The following is a 23105-nucleotide window of genomic DNA, read 5'->3' on the forward strand; positions in this document are numbered from 1 at the left end:
TTTTTGAATGATCTTACATTTAATTACTTACATTTAAGGAAATCTTCTATAATAAAAATTCTCTTCTACAATAGAATAATGGGGGAGGAAAAGATATTCTGCCATTCACTTTTGCATTGGAGACTGGTAACAGAAGGGATAGAATACTTGAAAACTGAGTTGGTTAATTAAATTGGTTTTAGGCAATAATTTATTGTGTCACTTGGGACCCAGCTTGACCCTTCTTTCTTTCTTTTTGATTTCACATACTAGAAGCAAAAATAGGAATGTCACATACTATAGATGTTTGTGAGCCAGTTATGAGGCTGACTATACAGAGAAACATTACTAGGATGACCTCGATAGAGTGGGGGGAAAGCTATTTAAATGGAAAAAAAGATACACAAAACTTTGTATGATGTGAAATAATATATTTGTAAAAGTCAGCAATTAAGATTTAAATTATAACAAAGAAATATGGTCATTATATACAAAATATGTATGTAATATCCGCCGTTTATGTATATATTGTAATTAAAAATGTTAGTTTGTGAGGAAAAAGTACTTCTCTATTATTTACTAATGAACAGTCTAAGTGGTAGTGGAGTAAAGTCTATGGAAAAATGCAAATTTCTAGCCATTGACTGGAACATAATCTGATAGGGTATGTAAATAGAAAAATGCTAGAAAAATTTCTACTGTTAAAAGCAAGGTAGTACATTTAAACTACTAATCTTTGAACTGATTCTATGAATGCTAGTTATTAATTCTGTTTATTTGAAGAAAATAAGTTTTGATTTTTTTTCTGTAGGAAATCAGGAAGCATATTCACAAGCATGGAGAAAATCACAGCTGGCTGAAATCCAGACTTGCTGTTTTGACTGCAGTATGTCCTGAGTTGGAGGCCAAAGAGACAGAGGATGAGCTTTGTAAACTTTCCAGTGACTTCAAGGGACTCCTAGATATGCTGGCTGAGGTACGCTAGGAGACACACAAGAACTCTCCATTTACAGTGTTGCATGAAATGACATCAATCATGGCTTTACAAGCAGAAGTTCCCTGCTGTGCTTTTTAATTAAACTGCAAGCATTCAGCAAGAAATAATTCATTTGTACGCCATGGGTAGCAAAGCATTGTGACTAGCAGGCAAAAAATACTGACATTATTATAGTGGATCTTTTCCCTTTGCAGAATGGGAAAGTATCATAATGAATGTTTCTCGGATCAAAATGTCCATATTTCTAGTTTTTTAAAATCAACTTGTAGTGAACATCGGCAAAACTGTGATGCACATCAGCTTGTGAATATAGAGTTTGACTTCAATCTTCATTTATTTATCTTTATGCTGAAATAATGTAGTACTTTGAGGTGGTTTCTAATCATTAAGGATGTCTATCATGCCCTGAATTTGCAGGAAAAGGCTGCAGTTCTCTGAGACCTGAATGATAATGAGATACTGTAACTGTGGAAATCATGGAAAATTTCTAACTCATAACAAGCAGAACCTCTCAGAACCACTAAACCCTTGAGTTCCCTGGTCTTTCAGGGAACTTACAGCTTTATAGTTTATATAGTTAAAAGAAAAAGCAGGTGAAACTTAAAGCACCTTGCACTTAGAAGGTGGAATAGACCCACAAAGAATTCAGGACAGAGAAAATGTTCAGACTTCAAAATCCATTGTTAATATCAATTCTTGTGGAGGTCTTCTTAGGGTTCCAAATGTATTGAAGTTCTGTGTATTTATTTAAACTTGTCTAAACTTCTGTGGTCTGAAAACTGTGTTTGGAAAGTTGGGGCAACCAATGTTGTGATTTCCAAGTGACTGCAAAAAAATAGGATAATACCTTTTTTTTTAAGGTTTTATGGGGTTTTTCGGTGTTTAATTACTTTTGCTTTTTTATTTTCTCTGAAAGTCAGAACTATAGGGGAGTGCAAGTAATGAAGGTAATAAAAGAAAATAAGAGGTAGAATCTATAGTTATTTTGAATCTAAAAGCATAATCTAAATGGTACTCTATACTGTAGTTAAAAGACTGCTGATGCTTAAGAGTCTGAATAGTATTTATAAAGTTTGTTAATCAGATGGATGATACTGTTTAGACGAGCACTGATAAAGGGTGTTTCCCGAGTTCAGCAATGGTTTAGGAGAGTAAGAACTAAACATTTATATAACAGGAAACTGAATGGCTCGAATCTGAAGACTCTCCAAAGTGGAAAAAAGGAGAGGGGAGAGGAAAGGAAAATATCCAGAATACTTTATGATTAAAACCTTAAAACTCAGGAATTGTATGAGGAACAGAGCCTGTACTGAGAATAAGCCACCAGTAGTTAGCTGAACAATGCAAAGAGGGTAAAACATTCAGATATGTCGATATACCTTTCTCTTTAAAAAGTTCTGCAAGCTGAGACTGGACATTGCACTACATGCACATTGTGGTCCGTATGACCAGGGTAGTAGGGCATTTTAATGTATTTGTGAATCACCAAAGCATTGCTCAAAACAGTCCAAATGGTAAGAAGATTTTTTGTGAGTTGAGTATCGGAGGTGTTTCAGAATCTGGGTAAGCTTGCAAGGATAAGAAGAGTGTGGATTTTCTAAGTGATCACCAGTAAGTGGTTGTCACGGATGGCTGTTTGTCACATGGCAAAGGGAATATGTTTAAACAAGACATAGGTCTCCTCACATTTTGAGTCTATAGACAGTCTTTCAATGTAGAGTTAAAGGTGTCAAGAATGCTTTGAATTTAAACAATTTACTGTACTTTTTGAAAAAATATTCTAAATATAAATGTACTCTTAAAATACAGATGTGTTCCTTTCAACATGAAATACTTAAAGTTATCTGTAATTGTAGATTGAAAATACATTAGGCGCTGTTGGAGACTGTGTCCAGTACAAAGAAGAAGTTAAAAGTGCAATTGAAGAGTTAATCAACAACTCTAGAGAAGTCCAAGCAGAGGCTGAAAAGATCCTGGATACAGAAAATTTATTACAAGCTCAGCAGCTACTACTTCATCATCAGGTAGGAAAATTACTCATGTCCGTATACTTTTTTTTTTTTTAAAAAAAAAGGAAGAATTTATGTAATTACAAAATTTTGTGATGTACATTAGCATAACTTGGAAGAGTTATAGAGGAAACAGTCTTGCATGGCCTAGTATGAATTTCTTTTAAGGAAAAAGGTTTTCAATATTTTTTAAAGATGAGCTTGTTTTTCAACTTTTATTTCATGCATCTTTTTAGGCACAAAACACCTGAAAAACAAGTTTCATTACTTTAAATTTTGGGTAAATATACTCTGCAAATATGTAGACTCTATCTTTCTACCATTTTAAAGCATTCATTTCAGATTCAATCATGGGGAAATTGGATACAATTCTGGCTTTGGAAATTTCTCTACTTCAGCAGTTTGATGTGGCCCCCAACTCTAAATGCTGGAGGGAAGGTGTACCTCTAGCCTCATCTCCTTCTCTAGATAGCTACTGTTGTGACAGATGGGCCTCCATTCTGTAGGACTAGAGCAGGAGGCTTTTTACACACTGATATTAGATCAAAATATCTACAAGCTACAATAATAATCAGTGATATGGTTTGCATACAGCAAGAATCATGGCCCTTAAGGCCAAATATGGGAAATTAAAACCTGTTTAAAGCTAATAAGAACTAGAATAATTTACTGCCAATGGTTGGGCATTATTTTTTTTATATTAACATCTATTTCTGTAAGGTCGGACATGGATTAGTGTCTGACCAAGCACTACTAAGTCTTACCTGTGTCTTACCTAAACTCTTTGGAGTTTGTAAGCACTATTGTGTGTTAAGGATTGTATTAATTCTTTTAATACTCTGCATTCCTTATTGATCTTAGGAGAGGTAGTAGAAATAGTTAGCTTCTCATTGAGTTCTTTTTTTTGTGTGTAATATGAAATGGACTTTGGCACAGACCCAAAGATACACAGAGCAGAATTGAGCAGGGAACTGTGAGCTTACTTAGCAAGGCTGGTATAGGTCAGACATGTTAGAAAGGAGAAAGGATGTAGTCTTAGGAGTTTCTGATAGTGCTACAAAACAGAACAAATCCAGGAAAGAGTTGCACAACTTAGCCATTCCCCTTCTGCTCTCCAATAAGGCTGATACACTGCAATGATAAATCTGAGGTTCCAACCTGTGCCTTAAAAAAGTGCAGAGCAGGCCTGAATGCTTCCAGGCAGTCACGACAAACACATTCGCCTGTGTCTCGTGCTGTGATTGCACAACTGCTGTGACTTCTGCTTTCTCAAATACTTTTTTGGATAAATGGCCACACTGTCACTCTTTTTCTCACATCTGTATGCCACAAAAGGTGTATAGACAGTTTGGAAGCCAAGGCACGTACTTGTAGAGTATATGAGACACTGAAGAGTACTTGCCACAGTTGTCTGTTACTCTGCTTGCATACCCATACAAAAACAGAAAGTAGTTGCACTGTGCGAGTTTTCCAAAGGAGCTAAAAAGTCTAATCCTTCCTGTTGGATGAATCCTTTTAGCAAAGGACAAGGAGACTGCGTGCAAAAAGACAAGATGTGCAAAAGCAGATTTCCCAAGCCAAACGGCTGCAGGTCGAAGGTGGACTGCCCAGCACAGTGCGAGAAGATTTGCAAAAATTGGAGGGAACATTGGAGAACATGCAGCAGACTATGGAGAAACGCGAAGAGCAACTGCAGGTGGGTCCTTTCCATATAGAAATAAAGCCCCATGCTTTCTTCTTCTTTTTCAACTTAGTAAAACCCTCATTTTTTAATGTAAAAAAATTGAGCTCACTTTCTCATCTCTGACTCTTGGTCCTTGGAGTTTTCATGGTCAGCACCTCCATGGAAACTTCTTGAAGCTGCTGTACACCTCTTAATTAATAAAGAAACAGTATTTTGTTTGGAAGTGTTTAAAAGTCCCAAATGATTTATAATTGTTATTTTAATTAATTTATCTGTGAATTAATTTTTAAATGGGGGTCTTTCTCCTAATTACTAAAGGTGAAAGCCTTTAATTCTGAGTCCTTAGGCTGGGTATTGGGTTAATATCACATGAAGTTGTGCAAATATAATCTTCTCAACTACTGTGTGAAATACATGCTGTCATCCTAAATTTAAAGAAGGAAGGAAAAAGTCACAGAGAAATCAAATGGATTGCTTCAGCTTGTATGACTAATCACTGACTGCACTGGGATTAGAATTTATACCTTCTTGCACCCATATGTGATTTGCCCTTTGCGTTTCTCTAAGCAGAATGTTAATCTAACTGTACATTATTCCATGTTTAAAGTCAAAAGTATTCCCCATCATAAAACAAAAGATGAGAAACATGATCAATAGAGCTCAAATAACATATTTATGTAAGTATTTATTATTGAAGCCCATTTTTTCTCTAAGGATTCTTATATATAATGCCTTAAGCTCTACTTCATAATCAAGAAAATAATTTTTTAAGCTGTCATAATTCTTGTGACTGATAATTAAATGCTGTATGTTAATCAAAGTTCTACATTATCAGAAAAGAGCAAATAAGTTCTTACGTATGTTTTTCCTGTGAGTAAGGGATTTTCTTCTAGTATAATTTATTTCATTAAAGAACGTGAAAATCCTTTTAGATATTTTTGACTATCTGTCACCACAAGCGAAAGTCTCTGCATGTGTTACTTCAGACTTCTTATAGGACATTCAAATAAAAGATTTAAATATTGCTGGCACCTTAGAGAACAGAGGTTTTTAGCACAGCACAGTATGAATCTGTGAAAAATCAAGGGAAAACTGTTATTTGGTTTAGAACTTTTGCATCTGTTGAGTAGATGGCTTTTTGGGAAAAATTGTTTTATGTCTGGACTTTCTCTTTTTTCTTCTTCAGTAACTTACACTGAAAAGTTTGTTTTCTCCCCTTTGATCTCTTTGTCTTTTATGTTCCTCTTTTGGGTTTGTTTGTTTTTTAGGTCACAATAAATAAATGGGAGCAGTTTGAAAGAGACAAAGAAACGGTAGTAAAATACCTCAATCAAGCAAGCTCTGTACTTGAACGTATCTTAAACTTTAGCAGTTTAGAGAGCCTCTCCTCAGAACTGGATCAGACAAAGGTATTTCCTGTGTGAAATACAGGAGCTGAGATATCTTTCTTCTTTGCTTGTTGGCATGTGTTGAGTGTATTGCTTTCAATCTTTGCATGGTTTTCCATTGTGCCAGTGCAAATTGCATGTACAGATGAGAGGCTGGGTAAACTGCTTAGATGTAAAAAGTCATTCGATAAAAAAAATCATGAAGGATTACTCAAAGTCTGCATCTCAAGCACATGCATGAAAATTAAAATGACTTTGAGGACTTCCCATTTTGTGCTCAGTAATCATCCATGCTAATAAACCAATGTTGAGCACTTGCATATCAACATTAATAGGGTGCACTTCGGCAAGGTTATGGGAAATGTGACAACTGGCACTGGTTTAGACCTGAGAAGAAAAAAGAGAGACTTTTTCACTGTGGACATAATCCAGAATATGCCACTTGCCATTAGTATTACAGAATTATCCCAACCCACTTCATTTACTACTGGAGAAGTAATAATAGGGATTGTTTTTCCTAAGTGCCATGCTTTTCACACTGCTGTTAACCTTTGATGAATCCAATGGTAAATTACAGATATCTTGGTTATACTCAGCATCCATTGTTCTGGTGTATAGGTTTAACATTTGTGACAGAAAATAGTTGCTAAACAAGGGGAAAATACAAAATATAAAGATACTGCAAAATCCACTTTGTAAATAGTAGGATCTAAAAATGGAAAAAAGATGCATATAATCTTCTGTGACGGTTTGGACTTGGCTCCCTGCCAAATGCCTGAAAGTTAGGACAGCAGCTCTCTTCCCTCCTCCTTTTTTCCTTTAGGTTAAAGGAGAAAGAAACTATAAAAATTAAAGAACCCACAGTCAAACTGCTTATATAAAAATATATTTATATTTACGTGAATTTTAATTATGTACAGTTAAGATGCTATATACACAGTAAAAGGGGGTCCCCCCTCCCCCTGAAGGGATAGGGAAAGGGGAAAAAAGGGGACGAAAGGGAACAAAAGGGACACCGAATAGGTATACTAGATCAAACTAGACTAATTACTAACAAAACAGATTTCACCACGTCTCTTAGAACAGCAGGATCGGCAGTCACAGCCAGCACTCTCCAAACCTCCACGTGGCAGGACAGTGGACTCTGCAGGCCTCAGCCTTAGATAAGCGAGACCAACGCAGGGACCCACTGTTCCCAAACCTCGCCGGAAGAGAAGAGAGCGAGGTCTCTAATCTCCGACTTATTTATACTCTGGTTTACGTAAAAATTGTATGGAATACAATTGGCTGTACTTGGCTACTTTCTTGGTTACAAACTGGTCACCAGGAAGGCCTAGACTAAAACCATCACATCTTCCACAATTCAAAAATAAATGTCTTGAAGAGCTGTAGGATAAATTTTGATTTGTTGAGTTAAAAACTTTTGCGTGTAAAACTTCCCTTGATAAATTTAATTCAAGCTAGCTTACTCAAATGAACTTTTCTTAAATGCAACATGAGATTGGTTTTAAATATTTACATATTCAAAATATACATGTAGGACCCAGATACTCTTTTCCAACCACAAACATTGAGGAGAAATACTTTCTGTATAAATATATGGAACTGTTTATTATTAGTTATGATTAGTTGTATTAATATGACTTGCATCCTTACAGGAACTTTCTAAACAGACTGAAGCAATGGCAGTGCAGGCTGAGAATCTGGTGAAGAATTCTTCTGAGATACAGCTTGGTTCAAAGAACAAGCAATCTCTTCAGCATCAGGCAAAATCAATCCAAGAGCAAGTGAAAAAAGTGGAAGTTACTCTTGAAGAAGAGTATGTTCTTAACAAGTCCTAATATTTATTCTTCACTATAAGATTGGATCAGATTTCTAGAATACTTTGTCAGCATTTCACGTTGTCTCATCAGCTCCATCATTTCCAGCTTCCCTGGCATAAAAACCAAGTTATAGTACCAAATATGTCAAAAGAGTGTGTGCAAATGAAATATTTTTTTAATAATATATCGTTAGTAGAAGTTAGTTACATTTAACCTGTCACTTAAGTCCCAGTCTTGTAAAGAAGGGGTGATTAAGCTCATTTTTGAGGTACTGGACCCTTTCAGAAAGAAAAAACTCAGTGCAAGTATGAGAGGACCACATTTACTTTATTTGCCTCAGTTTTCCATGCTCCACTTTCTCCTTAGGAGTGTTAAGAAGTGCCTTCATTTTAGCTGAATGCCCAATTATATTTCATAGGCATTATCAAAAGCTGCTTCTGCAAAAAACAAAGACATAATTTGCAAAATTTTGTTGAAAAATTAAAGTTCAAACTCCAAGAGAAGCTTGTTAAATATTTGTAGCTTTTTGTTTTTGTAAAAATTTCATCCCTTCTCTCAAACAAGCAACTCAGTTACTCAACTTCAGCTGTTGCTATTCTCCTTTGATCCATCCATATATTCATACATTTATATATATGTATGAAATCATTATTTTTTTGCACATACCAGATCTGATACCCAAATTATAGATATATGTGCCAATTCTGTCTTGTCTTACTAAAATTACTCTGTGAATAATTTGCTGTGTAAGTTTAAGCAGGTGCCACTATCTCTATCTGAATATGAGCAAAGGGCAACACCCAAATTTTTGGGATTTTTTTCCCATATTGACCACTGCCATGCTAGTCTGATTTTAATTTTGTGCTGTTTTCTTCCTAATGTGGAGGGACAGTTATAAGCCAGAATAACTACCCTTTGCAGTAAATGGTTATCAAATTTTTTTATATAATTCTTTCTCCAATATGAAGTGTTACAGTAATGTGTGGTCATATTCTACCATCTCTTACTAAATACTTTATATATAATTTCCTCCACCATTAGAAAACTAGTGTGATTTTTTAATCCAAGAAAATCACCCTTCCAACAATGAATATTTATTTTTTAAATAATGTCACCTATTTTTAAATGAAAGTGATCATTGACATACCCTTTCAGTGTAGATATGAAATAGGTTTCGATGAATTTATGCATTTTACAGGATGTCTGTGGTAATGTGACAAATAATAAAAAACTAAATCCATTCTGTAAAACATGCAAATACATACAATTCTCTGTAGTGAAGGTAGAGGACATATAATAAGTGTGTAAGGGTTATGTTTTAACTTGCATCACCAATAAAAATCTTGGCTGAATTTGAAGTGAAGGTGTTCCGAATACATAAGGTACATACTATAGCAATGAACAGCAAAAGGAGTGAAAAGTTTAAGCAGCTCTCCACAGCAAGAATTTAACCCACCTGTTTTCCAAGGAGAACATGGACAGCTGTGCAGTGTGTTTGGGATAATATTCTTTATCTGCGGCTTTCTTAAAGCTGTCAGAAAAGCAGATACAAAAACTAAGGGTTTTCAGGAGTTGTGTCACTCGTTTGGTCCCTTGGTTCTGATTTCCAGTTTTATTTTCTTGGGCTGGTCTTGAGTGAAATATTTTTGCACATTAATTTCCTACAAGTAACTTGAATTTGCATACACTCTTATCAGTAAATGGCTGTTGACACTCCTAATTTTTTTTTTCATTTTGAAAATAAATAACAAAAAATAAAAATACTAATTTTTACATTTTTAGGCTACATCTTTTCTTAAAGTTTCCTCTAGCTTTAATAAGGGGGGGAAAGATGTTAAAAACTTTTTAACATGGAATGGTTTTTAAGGCTATATTTAAAAGGAACATGTATTTTGAAATTTTGTAATATTCAGACTTTTATGGTGGAATTTTAATATTTTCAGTGAAACAGAAAATGTGTGTTTGCAAGCTGTGTGCAGGGCCTGCATCAGTACTGGTTTCTTTACAATTACTTGAAAGGAGCAGAAACTTGTATACTGGAACTTAATGCTTTTAGGCCTTATATAATGGCCTTAGACTTATTACTTAGGACAAAAAAAAAAAAAAAAAAAAAAAAAAAAAAAAAAAAGGTGCTTTGTTTGCTCTCCAAGACATAGAAGCATCAGTCATAATCTGTCTCTGTTTAACGCACCTATAATGTATGTTTCAAAGAACATAAACCTATTAACTATGAGGAAGTTGAGTCACATCTGTTGTTCATTCTTTGGCTTGATAAGAAATTGCATCACAAACTTCCTATAAGATGGGGAGATTGCTGTTATAAAAAAACAAGCTTAATAAAGCGGTCAAGCACTGGTGGCTATGTGTACATCCACATTACACATTTTAATGATTCTGGTCTAGGGACAAAATGGTTAAAATCTATGCACTCAGTTATCTAAATATATAGATTTCTGATATAATCATAATTCCATATTATTTCATATAAATCCTATTGATGTTCTTTTTTCCTTCCCTTCCTGTGGTGGTGAGATTCTTGTACAGCTGATGAATAAAGCTGTACTTTCTTTTACCTTTTGGTGTCCCCACTATAGCTAGTATAACTATTTGAATTTAGTGCACAGTCTAAGAGAGGACCAAGTTTTAATTTAGATGCACAACTTGGTCCTCTAAAACCAGAAGATTTTTAAAAGATCCTCCTGTAGATTGAATAAGTTCCATTTTTATTTTAGCAAGAATATGGGCAGCTTCATTATATTAAACTGTTTATTCTCTCTAATTAATTTGGTTAATTTTAGTATTAAAAGCATGGAAATGATGAAAAACAAGTGGGATCATTTTGGCAATAATTTTGAAGCTCTGTCCATCTGGATAGCTGAACAAGAAAAAGAACTGGAAACTCTGGAAACATCATCATCTCCTTTGGACATACAGATCAGCCAAATCAAGGTGATTAGTTCTTGTTACGTTTAGCAGTGAAAGCCCATTTATCTGTCATTTTGCTTGACGCCAGTGGGAGAAGAGATATTTTAAATGTTTCAAAGCTACCATGATAATGTACCATTTTATACATGAATATACCAAGCAGTGAGGTTTTACATAAACTAAAGGAAAATTCTTACAGGCTGCCTTCTCTTTCAGTGTTTAGTTTACATATATGAAGACTTTGTGTGTATGGTTAAAAATATAATTTATAATCCTCTTATTCTTTGAGTAATCTCAACTGATGTACAAACCAGCAGCATAAATACAAGGTTTGGGTTTTTTAAAACATATATTAGCTAGCGGCTATAGAACTTGGTTTTAATCTTGCAAGCTAAAGTTATAACATGATTTATGTATCTTTTATGCTGAAATAAAAACCTACATACCATTTATTGCTATTATATTTAACTTTCTTATGTATGTACACTTGTCTGTGTACATTCCTGTAGATATAGATAAATGGTGATTTAGTTTCGTACTGCTGAGATGCATATTGTCTCCAAGCATTGCATTTCAAGGGCTGACTTCATATCCTTCCTTTCATTTAAAATGTACCTTCTCTGAAAAAGCATGTTTCTGAGGGTACAGGGTTTCTCAGTACCTCATGCACATTGCCATTTTCTCTATTCTTTGACTCAGTTGTTCTTCATAAAGTGCACAGGTGTGCAGCTGCTTGCAGACCAGCCTTGCACTAAGTATTTGCAAAGGATCCCATAAGGCACTTGTTTCATGTGACAGAAACAGTTTATCAAGAGACTTTCCTGTTCTGACGTTGTTCACAACTTTACATACACAAAATAAATAAAATCTCTTGAGTTCATCATTGAAGAATAAAACAGTGCTTGAGTTCTTACTTCACCAAAGCAATTCAAAACCAGTTTCCTTGTGAAATAATGTGTATGCACTTATTCCAATGTTGTCATGCACTTATTCCAATCCAACATTGTCATGTTTTCTTGTTTTTCAGTAATTGGTGGACAGAATTCCAATGTTTAAGACACAAAATAAGTGCATCAAAGTATACTAACATTGCATTACAGTGTGTCAGTTCTTGCCTGTCTAAATGGAGCCTACTTAAGTCCAGCTAGCCCATTCCAACCAACTTCCCAGAAAGGCCATTCCTTACTATAGATGCAGATAAGCAGTGATTTTTACACTGCATTGAAAGTTTCTGAAAATTCCACCATAATTCTTACACATTTAAACACCATGACAGAAAGAAAATGGTCAGCAGATGATGTTTATAAACACCTGAGTGAACAGACATGAAGCAGAGAAAATCGTCCATGTAAGGCATAGGGGACATCATTGTACCTTAGATGAACAGACGAGCTTTATGAGTGACATGTGAAACAAGTCATCTAACCTCCAGTGCACGGACATAAATGGAGGTCTACCTCAGCAGCATTGCTTTGTGCCTGATTTTGAAGAATTTTTTACGTTTTGCTATAAGTTTCCTGATGAGTTTCTCTGTGTCACAACACCAATCAGCATACTTCGTTCTTAATTTCTAGTACAACATATCAGTAAGGAATATTGCAACATAAGGCAAATTAATAAAAAAACGTGTGTTCCTTGATATCTTTGGCTGACCAGATAAAAAACCCGGGCTCAGCTGAATGTAATGAGCCTACACCATAGTGGTAATATTCTCCTTTTGGTGATACTGACTGCAAAGCCCCAACGACTTCAGCAGAGCCAGATTTTCACCTACACATTTCTTCGAAATTCCTGGTGGAACAAAATGACAGTTATCACAAGTAGTTACCATTGGTGGCAGACTCAGTGAGAGTTTGAAGGCCTCAATTATCCACCTTCTTTTATGTAACTGAGTGAATTTAACAGAATAGCGTGGGAGTGAGAAAGCATTGCCTCATTTGTATCTGCTGCATTGTTAGATAATTTCAGCTTCAGGGCTGCAAATCTGGTATTTTTCCTCAGCACCATATTCTCATGCAAAAAAGATATTTTATAATCTGAATTAATTCAGAATATATTGCATAAAGAAGCGCTATAAATTCTTATAGCACCACCTTTTTTTCTGACAGTCACCCTGCTAATTTTTGACTGAATGTTGCAGTGAGCTACTTCTGAGCTTTCTAATGGCAAGAAAGATCCTGTAGTTTTATCACAATTATAGCAGAAGTTAGGCACTTCCTATGCTTTGAGAGTGCAATTTCAAGAAAGTTTTTGGTTGATTTCATATACATACATATCTTAACATTTTTATATCTGAGAATGCTGTTGCCTATTTCAAATTGAAAGAATATTCTTGGCTTTTTCAAATCTCTCCCAGAGAGTGTTTTCCATTACTTTTGAGAAGAACTCATCAACAGTAATTTTGAAAAAAGCTGTTGTGAAAAAACTTATTTCCAAGTTCATTGGTGCTTACTGAATAAATAGCCACTGAATGTGATACACTGTTTGTTTCTTGAGTGTTGTAGCTGCCAGGTTTTCTTCTAATTTGTCATAAAACCAAGTGCAAAATAATAGGACACAGTTGCTATCATGAACCTGATAAAATGTAAAGGCAGTGCTAGTTTGTATTTATGCATTTACTAACTGATGTACAAGACATGAAAAGTACCAAAGACCATTATAACCCTTGTTTAATGGTTTCCTATTTACATTTTAATGTGGTTCTTTATTTAATTTAATACCCTTCCTAAGGGCACACTAACCCCACCTTATCATCTAATTAAATTTATCCTTTATTATACCTTAGTATTTTAAATTAGAAAATGAAGACACTCGCAATTGTTTTTTAAATCATAGCATGTTTTATTTTGTTAGGACTTGAAAACTTATTAAACATGAATAACCAAGTGTTGGGGTTCAGCTCCTTAACAGTATTTTTTCAGTTATACACTCACATTTTCTGATCTTCTATTTATTTTGAATCTTACAGAGAACTGTGTATTACTTTCTGTGAAGTAAGAGATACTAAAAATACAAACCATCCTGTCTACGTAGGAAGAGATGCACTTCTACCAATTCTAATTGCTCTTTTTACACACTGTTTTTAGGGTAGGCTGTATTTTAAACCTTCTCCCGTGCTAGTTTCAAGAAGAAAAAGGGTATTTACAGGTCATATTAAAGATTTTTGTAACAAGTTATTTCAAGTGGTCAATGAACTCTGGTCTTATATAGTTTTTTTGATGAAAGATATTAGTAGCTCAGGTAATAAGAGGAATTGGAAAATACTATTCTGATAATTTAAACCCTATTTTGCTTCTTTTTGCTATTACTTTACATTTTAGGTTATTATTAAAGACATAGATGGTAAAATAACTGGAATCTTAAAACTAGAAGAGGAAGCCGAGTCTTTTTCCCAGTTTGTTACCTCTGGAGAACGTGCACATATTAAAGCCAAACTGACTCAGGTCAAAAGGTATTGTGAAGAGCTAAGAGATCATGCACAGAGACTGGAAGGAACAATCACAGGGAATGCATCAGCACAGCAGAAATATGAAGAAAGTCTTAAACAGGTAGACAATGCAAAATTTAATGGATCGTTCACAGCAATTTATAGAATTACTCTATATTTTTCAAAAATTGAATATAAAATGTGTATTATAATAAGATGGACAGAAATAAATAACTACATTTGAAGGTAATTGCAAGACCTAGATACATAAATTAATGCTTTGAATTACTTAAAATTACTGAAATATACACCCTTAAAAATTATGGTGTCTTTTAGAAAACCTTAGAGATTCTCCTGCATATTGCACTATTGCACCACATCCATATTGCACTAATAAACCACATCCATACTTCTTACAAACAGTTTAACTTCAATCTTGAGTTGATTGGAGGTTGTAAGGAAAATAATTTAAATACTGTTATTATGCCAGTCAGGAGATGCTGAGCACAGTAAGCCATTTAACTTCAAAAGGCACTCAGCCCTACAAAGGCTTAGGATATAATATTCTCTTAGCAATAAGCATTTAAAAGATGTTATTTAAAGAATCATTTATGTAATTCCTGCTGGTTTTAAAATCTGGTTTGCCTTTTTTTTCATAGGTGAAGCAGGCAGTGTCTGAATTTGAAGCTAAGCTGGCAGAGCCTCTCACATCGTGCTCTTCAGCAGCAGCAACATATGCAGCCCTTCAGGATTGCACGGTGAGCGTGTGGCCAGCTATTCCCCTCACTGACTCAAGGGAAACGGTATCACACTGACCCCCTTATAGAAATACCAGTAACCTCCAGACTGGAGGCTGCCTGATGCCACACAGCCCGTGGATGGAGGCAGAAGGAGGCAAGGGCTGCCTGCCTGAGTTAGGGATGGCTTAACTACTTCCTCAGCTATTTCTTGTCACCATTTCAGACAGGCTTGGAGAGTTTCTTCCCCAGTCTAGAGAAAGGAAAGCCTAAAAGTATGACTTAATCCTTCAGGTTACTGTTTTTAACTTCATGCATCTAAAACATTATGAAAAATGAAACATAAGAAGCAATTCCTTAGATATTTTTCCTCTAAGACTTTCATGAAACTTGGATCTTGGTATAGTTAACTCTGTGATTTAAAAAAATATATCCTTAGAAGTAGTTTTTCTTGGACAATGCGGAGACTGGACAGAGTTTCAACTGACAAACTTTTTTCTGTGATGTTAGAAGCCATCGGTGTTAGAACATTTGGTTCAGTCCATTACAAAAGGAAAACAAATATTGGATTCATATTCAAAGTACAAATGATCCCTAAGCTCAGGAAATTTGGTGCAGTATTTTTGTCTATAAGTTCTGATATGTTCTTCCCACACTAATCATTATCTATCTTTCCAAGAAATTATTATAAAAAATTTTACGCAGATTGGTCTTGCAGTAAAATACGTATAATTTCTTTTGAACTTAGTGATAACTACTTGCAAAGGCTGTATGCAAAGGAGACCTGACCTGTCTACTTCAAAAAACCTTTATACTTTTTGAGGAAAAGTACTTTGCATATGGAGAATTTATTCAGAAAGCACATGTTGCTGGCTTTTAAACATTATGAATATGCTGAGTACACTGTTGTAAAGTCTTGTTCTGCCTAGGGGATCATGATAATTAAATGCTTTAATGTGAAATTATCAGCAGCTTTTTCCTTATAATTTACATTTCCTCCTATGTATGATTTCTTGTAATTATAGCTATTAATACTGTTGTTACTATTGCACACCTGTGAATTCTAACTCATTGTGCTACATTTCAGTCATTTTCACATGGACAAGTTTCCCGCTTTCTAGAAATTGCAACACCCCAAAGTCTAGTCAGCATCAGGTGCCATTTGTATTAAAAATATCTTCAGCCGATACTGACAGAAGTTTCCAGTAACTGTTCCTTACTTCTCCTGTGTCATAACATAGGCTACAAGTCTGGTAGTCTTCACATGTTGGAGTGAGGTTTTGTGTTTACTGTATATGAATTAGGGCAACTCTTAGACAGTTGTTAAGGAATTTGGAGCTTTTTTCTGAATTTAGACCTCTATGCTACATGGATGATGCTGTGTTGCATGGCCATTCAGAAGATCTGACTCTATAGTTGCAAAGTTTTTTCTTTAGCACTGTTTTTAGGAAACTCTTCCCCCCCACAAGCTAGCTCACTGATATGCTTGGAACACATGTATATGGGATAGACCTGAGCGACATGTAAGCTAAGCAGTGACTTCATGATCTAATGCATGTAGTATTGCTTCAAACTTATGAGTAGGAGTACAGAATTTTTCCCACTGTCGTTACCATAGCTCTGTTTTTTATGTATGTGACTTCTGTTCATTAGGACCTTTGTCATACAGTGGAAAAATTGAGCAGCCCTCTGGCCTCTCTCTCAGCCAGTGTCCGTAAGGTGGCCAACAAAGAAAAAGCTTCTAAGGAGGTCACAGCATTACAGCAGAAATATGAAAAAGTGCTAGAAAATGCTAAAGAGAAACAGACCTTATTAGAGACTCTTCTGGCTCAGTGGCAGAAGTGAGTAAACTCTCACGTCTGTTATGATGGACACAGAGACCTTCCTGTGGTCCGTGTGGGACTGAGGGAATGACTTGGTAACCTGTGTTGTGATTTTATTAGGCAGGAGAAGGAGCTGCCTGCCTTCCTGGCCTGGTTGGAGGGGTGTGAAGCTACAGCCCAGCCTTCAGAGCAGTATGTGTCTGCTGATAGAGTTAAGCTGGAAAATGAACTCCAGTCCTTGCAGGTATGTTTCCACTGAAGTATTGTTCCTCTACATTTCTTGGTGTATTTCTGTGTCTTTTGAAGGATGGACTTGCTCAGTTATAGTCTGACAAGTCACTTGATTCTGTGCTTTGGAAATGTCCTAGGAAGTATTACGTTATCAATGTTGTTATTTCTCAAAGACAAGAATCACAGGAAGAATGTTACTTCTAACTATAATATAGCATCTCAAGAAAAAAGAAAAATGCCCTGATATATCCTATTATCTGTCAATGAAGATCAAGGGTCTGCTTGCCAGAGCAGCCATTCTCTAGAGAAATTCCTTTGTTAGTCAGTATTACTTTTTTTTTTTTTTTTGAATGTGAGAAAAGTTGCTCAGATGAAAAAATGCTCAAAGGTTTTGAAATCACTAAGAAATTCTGATTATTTTTTTTTAAACACAGGATTTTCATCCTATTCTAAATTTTTACAATAATATTAAGCAGTTGGGCAAATGTAGCATCTTTTGTACCTTCCTTGAAGCCAAGTAGTCCATAATTCCAGTTTTCAATATTACTGAAGAAAAGCAAAACTCTTTTGCTTTGGTTTTTGGTTGTTTTGTTTGGGGTTTTTTGAGTTTTGTGGGTTTCTTTTTTTTTTTTTTTTTGAGCCAATTTGCAACATTTCCCCACAATTCTATTGCTGCACGTAAAATATATTGCAAAATGTGGTCTTCATTTTAGCCACTGTCATCATACAGTAGAGCTATATGGAAAGATCACACTTTGGCCTAAAGCTGAAAAAAAACAACTTTTATGAATCTCTATGTTGCAGATTTATCTGTCCGAGAGGTGTTGAGTACCTGCTTGTCCTAATAGACCTCAGCTCCTCCAAGAATTTGTCTGTGCTCACTTACTTGTTTCAAAAGTGGTGTACTGGAAATCTGTAGCTGTCTTTTTATTATTTTTGTTATTTTGCATAATGTGATACTCATCTAAAATTTTACAATCCACTGTTTTCCCAGGATTTGCAAGCAGACATTATGTCCCATGCTTCGCTCTATGACAGCCTATTACAGTTAAATGAGTCGCTATTTCCAACAGCTTCGAACCAGTGTGTGAAAAAAATAAAAGAGAAATTTGAAGAGCTGGATGAAAGGTGGAAAGCTTTACCACAAACTGTTGATAAAAGGTTTGTGCTTCAGAGTGTTTTTTACATGTAAAGTAAGCAGTATCCAGATGAGGAATCCCAGTACCAAAACATATTTTTTACATATTACCATTAGGAAAATAAATGTTTAAGATCAATACTGAATCCTGAGGTCCCAGGAATAGGGGGATGAGAATCCCACACATTTATGATGCTGTCTTTTTGGACATAAACTCTCCCTATTTTTTTTGGTAAAAGGGTTCTGTTTGAAGAAATGAAGGTAATGTTGCATTTTTCGTAAGTTAAAATTTCCCAGGTAACTTTCAAAATCTCTAATACCTTCTCTTCATTTTTTTCAGTTATATGATTTGTCTTGTACAAAGCCACACTACTGTATTCTTTCACCCCCTTTGAAGCTTTTATTTGCTGTAAATGCTCAATTGTTAGGCTCCTGGCTCATAATAAGCTCAGGAAAACTGTCTCCTTTTTTTAAACTGTCTGCTATCATATATTTAGATTTCAGTTCTTTTTATGATGAACGCATGTATTTTGCTATTTTTAATGTAGCTTAAATAATAAATCCCGATCAAAAACATAATCTACTGTTATCAATATGATTTTTGTTTCAATATAATGATCTATATGTTGAAAATAGATAGAGAAATTTCTAAGATAAATGAGAAGGTAAATTGCAAGGTCTTTTTTAAGGTCAAGATTTAGAAACAATTCTGCTGAGTACTCCTCAGGACACATTCTTCCTTTACATTGTGTTTCTCTGGGCAGACTTGATCCTCACTTACTTTAGTGAAAGTTGAGCATGCAGTTCCTCATCTCCAGCCTGAATTCATAAGACTCTCACTTTATATTCCATGTTGCTCATGATAGGGCAAACAGAATTGCTATGTCTGAAAATTAAAGTTAAGCTTTAATTCAATATTTAATTCAGTAATTCACTGTTCTTTTTGATGGGACTAGACCCATGAAGAAAAGGTGAAGAATGTATCTTGATTATTTGAGGCACTTCTAACAGTTGATATAAATAGAACAGTGAAAACAGGGAAGAGCCAAATCTGCTTTCAAATGTTTTGTTATTTCCCAGTTAAGAAATCAACACAGGAGTCATCAGTTTCACAAAATAAATTGACATTTCTTTCTTTCCTTGCATGTGGCATTGATGTTAATGCTGACCAGTCAGCTGTGGTTTTGATTACGGGTAGTGATTAATTTACATCGAGTGCTTTCATATTTACATCTGACATTCTATAGGATCAACTTCCTTCAATCTCTTGTTGCTGAGCATGGACAGTTTGATGAGCTCCTGCTCAGGTTTTCAGACTGGATTAAGCAATTTCTTGCTGAACTACAAGCCACTTCAGAGATAAACACAGCTGATCAACAACTAGCTGCATCTCACAATAAGGTAAACTTTTGGATGTAAATATTAAAGACAGAGAAATTTTACAGTGCATTCAGCTAAATACTCATCTAAAATTAGCAAGTAATTTATTTGTTTCAAAACCAATATGCTCTTGCAGTCACATACAGATTTCTGTTATTTGAAAAGTTTAAAGCAAAATTGTAACACTGAAGACCCCTCAGTAGTACTTGTTTCACTTATAAGTTTAGTACTAAAATGTTTCCTAAACTCTTGATTGGAAGAAGAAACTAAGCCCCCTTTTTTTTCTTTTCCATAGAACCACTCAATGGAAGTTGAAAGTAAGAAACAGCAGTTACAAAGTCTGAAGGAACACATAGATAAATTGTGTTCTTTCAGCAGCCCAGAGGACCAGCAGATATTGCAGGCAAAGACTGAAGATTGCTTTCAGATCTTCCAGGAGGCAAGTCAAATAACTAGCCAAAGACAAGAGACTCTGGATGAGCTGCGAGTTTTCCTAGAGCTCCAAAGTGATGTATCAGGAGTGCTCCACCAGCTGAAGCAGACAGTGGAGAAAACAGGGAATATAGATAAAGCCAAATCTGAATTACTGGAGAAAGAACTCAGTGGTGTTATTCAAGATCTTAACAAGTTGGAATCTGTTGCCATCAGTTTGGATGGTTCCCTTACTAAGGCTCAATATCATCTGAAACACAGCATTTCTGGACAGAGGACCTCCTGCAGGACTCTGGTGGATAATCTGTGTGTGGAACTGGAAGCAGTTCAAAACCTGCTGGGAACCAAACAAAGTGAGGCAGAAGCACTTGGAGCCTTGCAAAAATCTTTCATGGAACATAAAGAACAGTTACTGAAGAGTATTGAAGATATTGAGGAAAAGGCTGACAAGGAGGGCCTGAAGGAGGTGACAGTACAAGCCCTCCAGCAAAGGTAAAAACATTGGCACTTCCAAACTTCCTTGCAGTCTCTAGACCTTTCATGATGCATTGGAGGCATATGTGTGTTTTCTGCTTGGGTGTTCTATTTCTTGCTAAACATATGTATCTACTTAATAAAAACTTGTAAATGAGGGTGCTGTTTGGAAGGAGGGAGAACATGCACAAAACATTTAGGAAGTCCTGCTAATCTTTTATATTGAAAGAACAGTAATGAAAGTCTGTGTCTCAAAAATATATTTTGTCTGAAAGAATCTAAGGTCTAAACAGCTATTAGAAAGCCCACCTAAGATAACTGTCTCTGCTCTTACAGAACTGAAGACTGTGAAGAAAGAATTGCAAACACTTATTATAATAAAGTATTAGTGTAAATATCTATTTCCAAGTGACTGTGTGAGGTGAAGGTGCATGTATATCTCAATGATTGTATAGTTGAATATGTATCAGACAAATCATATTCTGAGCCCCGTTGTAGCAGAAAAAAACTTAGATAACACTTTGCTTTTTTTAAGATATTGTAGAAAATGTTGGAAAGAGGGACCTTTATGCACAGTAACTCTTAACAACAACTGTTTCACTCTTTCTTCCTCCTTTCTCTTGCAAAAAAAAAGCCAAGATGAGTAAATTTGAAACCTGCTTTTTAATTTGCAGATTAAGGATCTTTAACCAGTTAGATGAAGAACTGAATTCTCACCAGCATGAACTCCAGTGGCTCATGAGCAAAGCAAAACAAATAACCCAAAAAGATATCTCACTTGCTCCTGAGACTGACAAAGAGATAAATTGCTTAGAATCTCTGTGGAAGGATACCAAGAAAGTTATACGTGAAAAGTAAGTAAATCTTTAGCTTAAGATGCGAAAAGACAGGATGGGGGAAGAGACATAGTTATTACATTTCATATCTTCTTGCTATATTAGTCACAATAAGAAACAAGGCTTTTAGGTAAAAACACAGTGTAAAGAAATATTCTACCAGCTGTACTCATACTTTTAATAAGGCCACAAATAGGTCCTCAGTACAGTATTTGCAGATATACATACATGTTATTGCCTGTTATTGTTTACTCTTCTGAAAGATAAAAAATCTCCTCTGAGATTTGACTATCACTCTAGCTGGCACATATTCTCCCTGTAGCACGTATTTTCATTCTCTGTTGGATATAAATTTCTGACAATTCTATATTTAGTGGTCCTAAATAATTTTTTTGATTGAAACCTTTCTGTCTGCCCAAGAGACCAGGCTCCCAATAATCATTGGTATATAGTCAGTTACACTGATTCTACATGATACATGATCAGATGATCAGTTTTATCAATGAAGACTAATAAAAAAGGAGGTAAAAACACTGAAGAAAGTTTTATCATACCATTTTCTTTGTCTTGACTGCCTCTTCATAATCTTTAAAGAAAACCAACAGTGTTTCCGCTCTTGTATAGACAAAATTTTACACCCTTCTGAACCTGCTTATTTTGGAGAAATCTTTGGAGCATTCAGAGTCAGCTCCTAAAGCTATTACTCCTCTTTTTTGTCAGTGTCATGTCTCCTGAATTCCTTTCACTGACAGTGTTCTACAACTAAACATGTTCAAAGTAGTAGTCTTTCTTCTCTCTCTTCAGTATAAAGAACAGGAGTGGATTGAATAGGGTTTTTTTCTTCTGTCCATTGCCTGAGCATAAGTAGGCTTTTCTAGAGAGGGAGTGATAAAAAAACATTAGGCCTGTTCTCAGCAGATATTTAATCCATTCTTAGTAGAATGACAGGTGAGTTCAATGTAATGTTTTAGTCCCAAAAGCACACATGTGACAATTGAAGGACAAAATAAGCAGACTTATCTTGCATGCTTTAGTCTTTATTTTTGCCTATTTTTAACAAAAAGCACTCCAAGTTAAACAAGTTTTTAAAAAATGAGCATTGTTTTATTATGGTTTCCAGTCAAAAAGATGCTTAACTTAGGAACTGAGAAGTTTGAATTCCAGTTTCAGTCTTTTTTTTACTGAAATCAGTTGCTTTGATATCTGATATATATGAGATGTAATTCATATACTGTCTCTTCAGTGAGATGTTTTGTGATTTATAGATCCACAGTGATTTGTAAAACCAAAATATTAATAGTTCCTTGGCTGGCCAAATCACGTTTAGCGCTGCATCCGGGTTTTCCTGTGTGAATTGCTGTCATGTTCTCTATCCTTCAGGAACAGGATAACAAGTGGTACTAATACAGCCTTTTCTCATTGCAGAAAGGAGCAATCCTGCATTCTTATTGATCTGATGAAGGAATATCAGAGCTTGAAGTCAACAGTAATGAAAGTCATAGAGAGTGCTAACAGTGCTTCTGTTATCAAATCCGTTTGGAAGGATCATGAAGATGTCAGGCGAACATTATCAAAGGTAATTACATATGTTTGCCTTGGAGAGATATAAATTAGTTTTTAATTAGATGGATTTTTTTGTTGTTGTTTGAAAGGTGCCCTTGACTTGTGTTTAAAGTTCCTTGAATTTACTGTCAAATCTTGTCGCACTGACAAGATTTGTCAGGGTTTAAGTTTTACTGATTCTGGTGAGGAAAGAATGTAGTCCTTTCAGCATTTTGGTGAGATCCATTCCAGTGTATTTTCATTGTTGCTGTTTATAATT

At 35.2% G+C, this 23105-nt stretch overlaps 1 protein-coding gene across 10 annotated transcripts in view; it reads left to right on the top strand.

The window, feature by feature from the left end:
* The window catches only part of SYNE1 (spectrin repeat containing nuclear envelope protein 1), a 276624-nt gene that overhangs the window by 115680 nt on the left and 137839 nt on the right, over positions 1 to 23105 (top strand). For all 10 annotated transcript variants that reach the window (XM_027903871.1, XM_027903873.1, XM_027903872.1 and 7 more), the window contains 15 exons: positions 791 to 955; positions 2833 to 3000; positions 4505 to 4681; positions 5938 to 6078; positions 7716 to 7876; positions 10679 to 10829; positions 14126 to 14353; positions 14892 to 14990; positions 16623 to 16810; positions 16913 to 17036; positions 18018 to 18184; positions 19409 to 19562; positions 19837 to 20465; positions 21122 to 21301; positions 22709 to 22859. In XM_027903871.1, the coding sequence (XP_027759672.1) occupies positions 791 to 955; positions 2833 to 3000; positions 4505 to 4681; positions 5938 to 6078; positions 7716 to 7876; positions 10679 to 10829; positions 14126 to 14353; positions 14892 to 14990; positions 16623 to 16810; positions 16913 to 17036; positions 18018 to 18184; positions 19409 to 19562; positions 19837 to 20465; positions 21122 to 21301; positions 22709 to 22859 (2883 nt within the window). The remainder of the gene's footprint in view (positions 1 to 790; positions 956 to 2832; positions 3001 to 4504; positions 4682 to 5937; positions 6079 to 7715; positions 7877 to 10678; positions 10830 to 14125; positions 14354 to 14891; positions 14991 to 16622; positions 16811 to 16912; positions 17037 to 18017; positions 18185 to 19408; positions 19563 to 19836; positions 20466 to 21121; positions 21302 to 22708; positions 22860 to 23105) is intronic.

Source organism: Empidonax traillii, unplaced genomic scaffold (assembly GCF_003031625.1).
Source record: "Empidonax traillii isolate 1590-97213 ecotype Southwest subspecies unplaced genomic scaffold, ASM303162v1 scaffold997:size582561, whole genome shotgun sequence".
Lineage (NCBI taxonomy): Eukaryota > Metazoa > Chordata > Aves > Passeriformes > Tyrannidae > Empidonax > Empidonax traillii.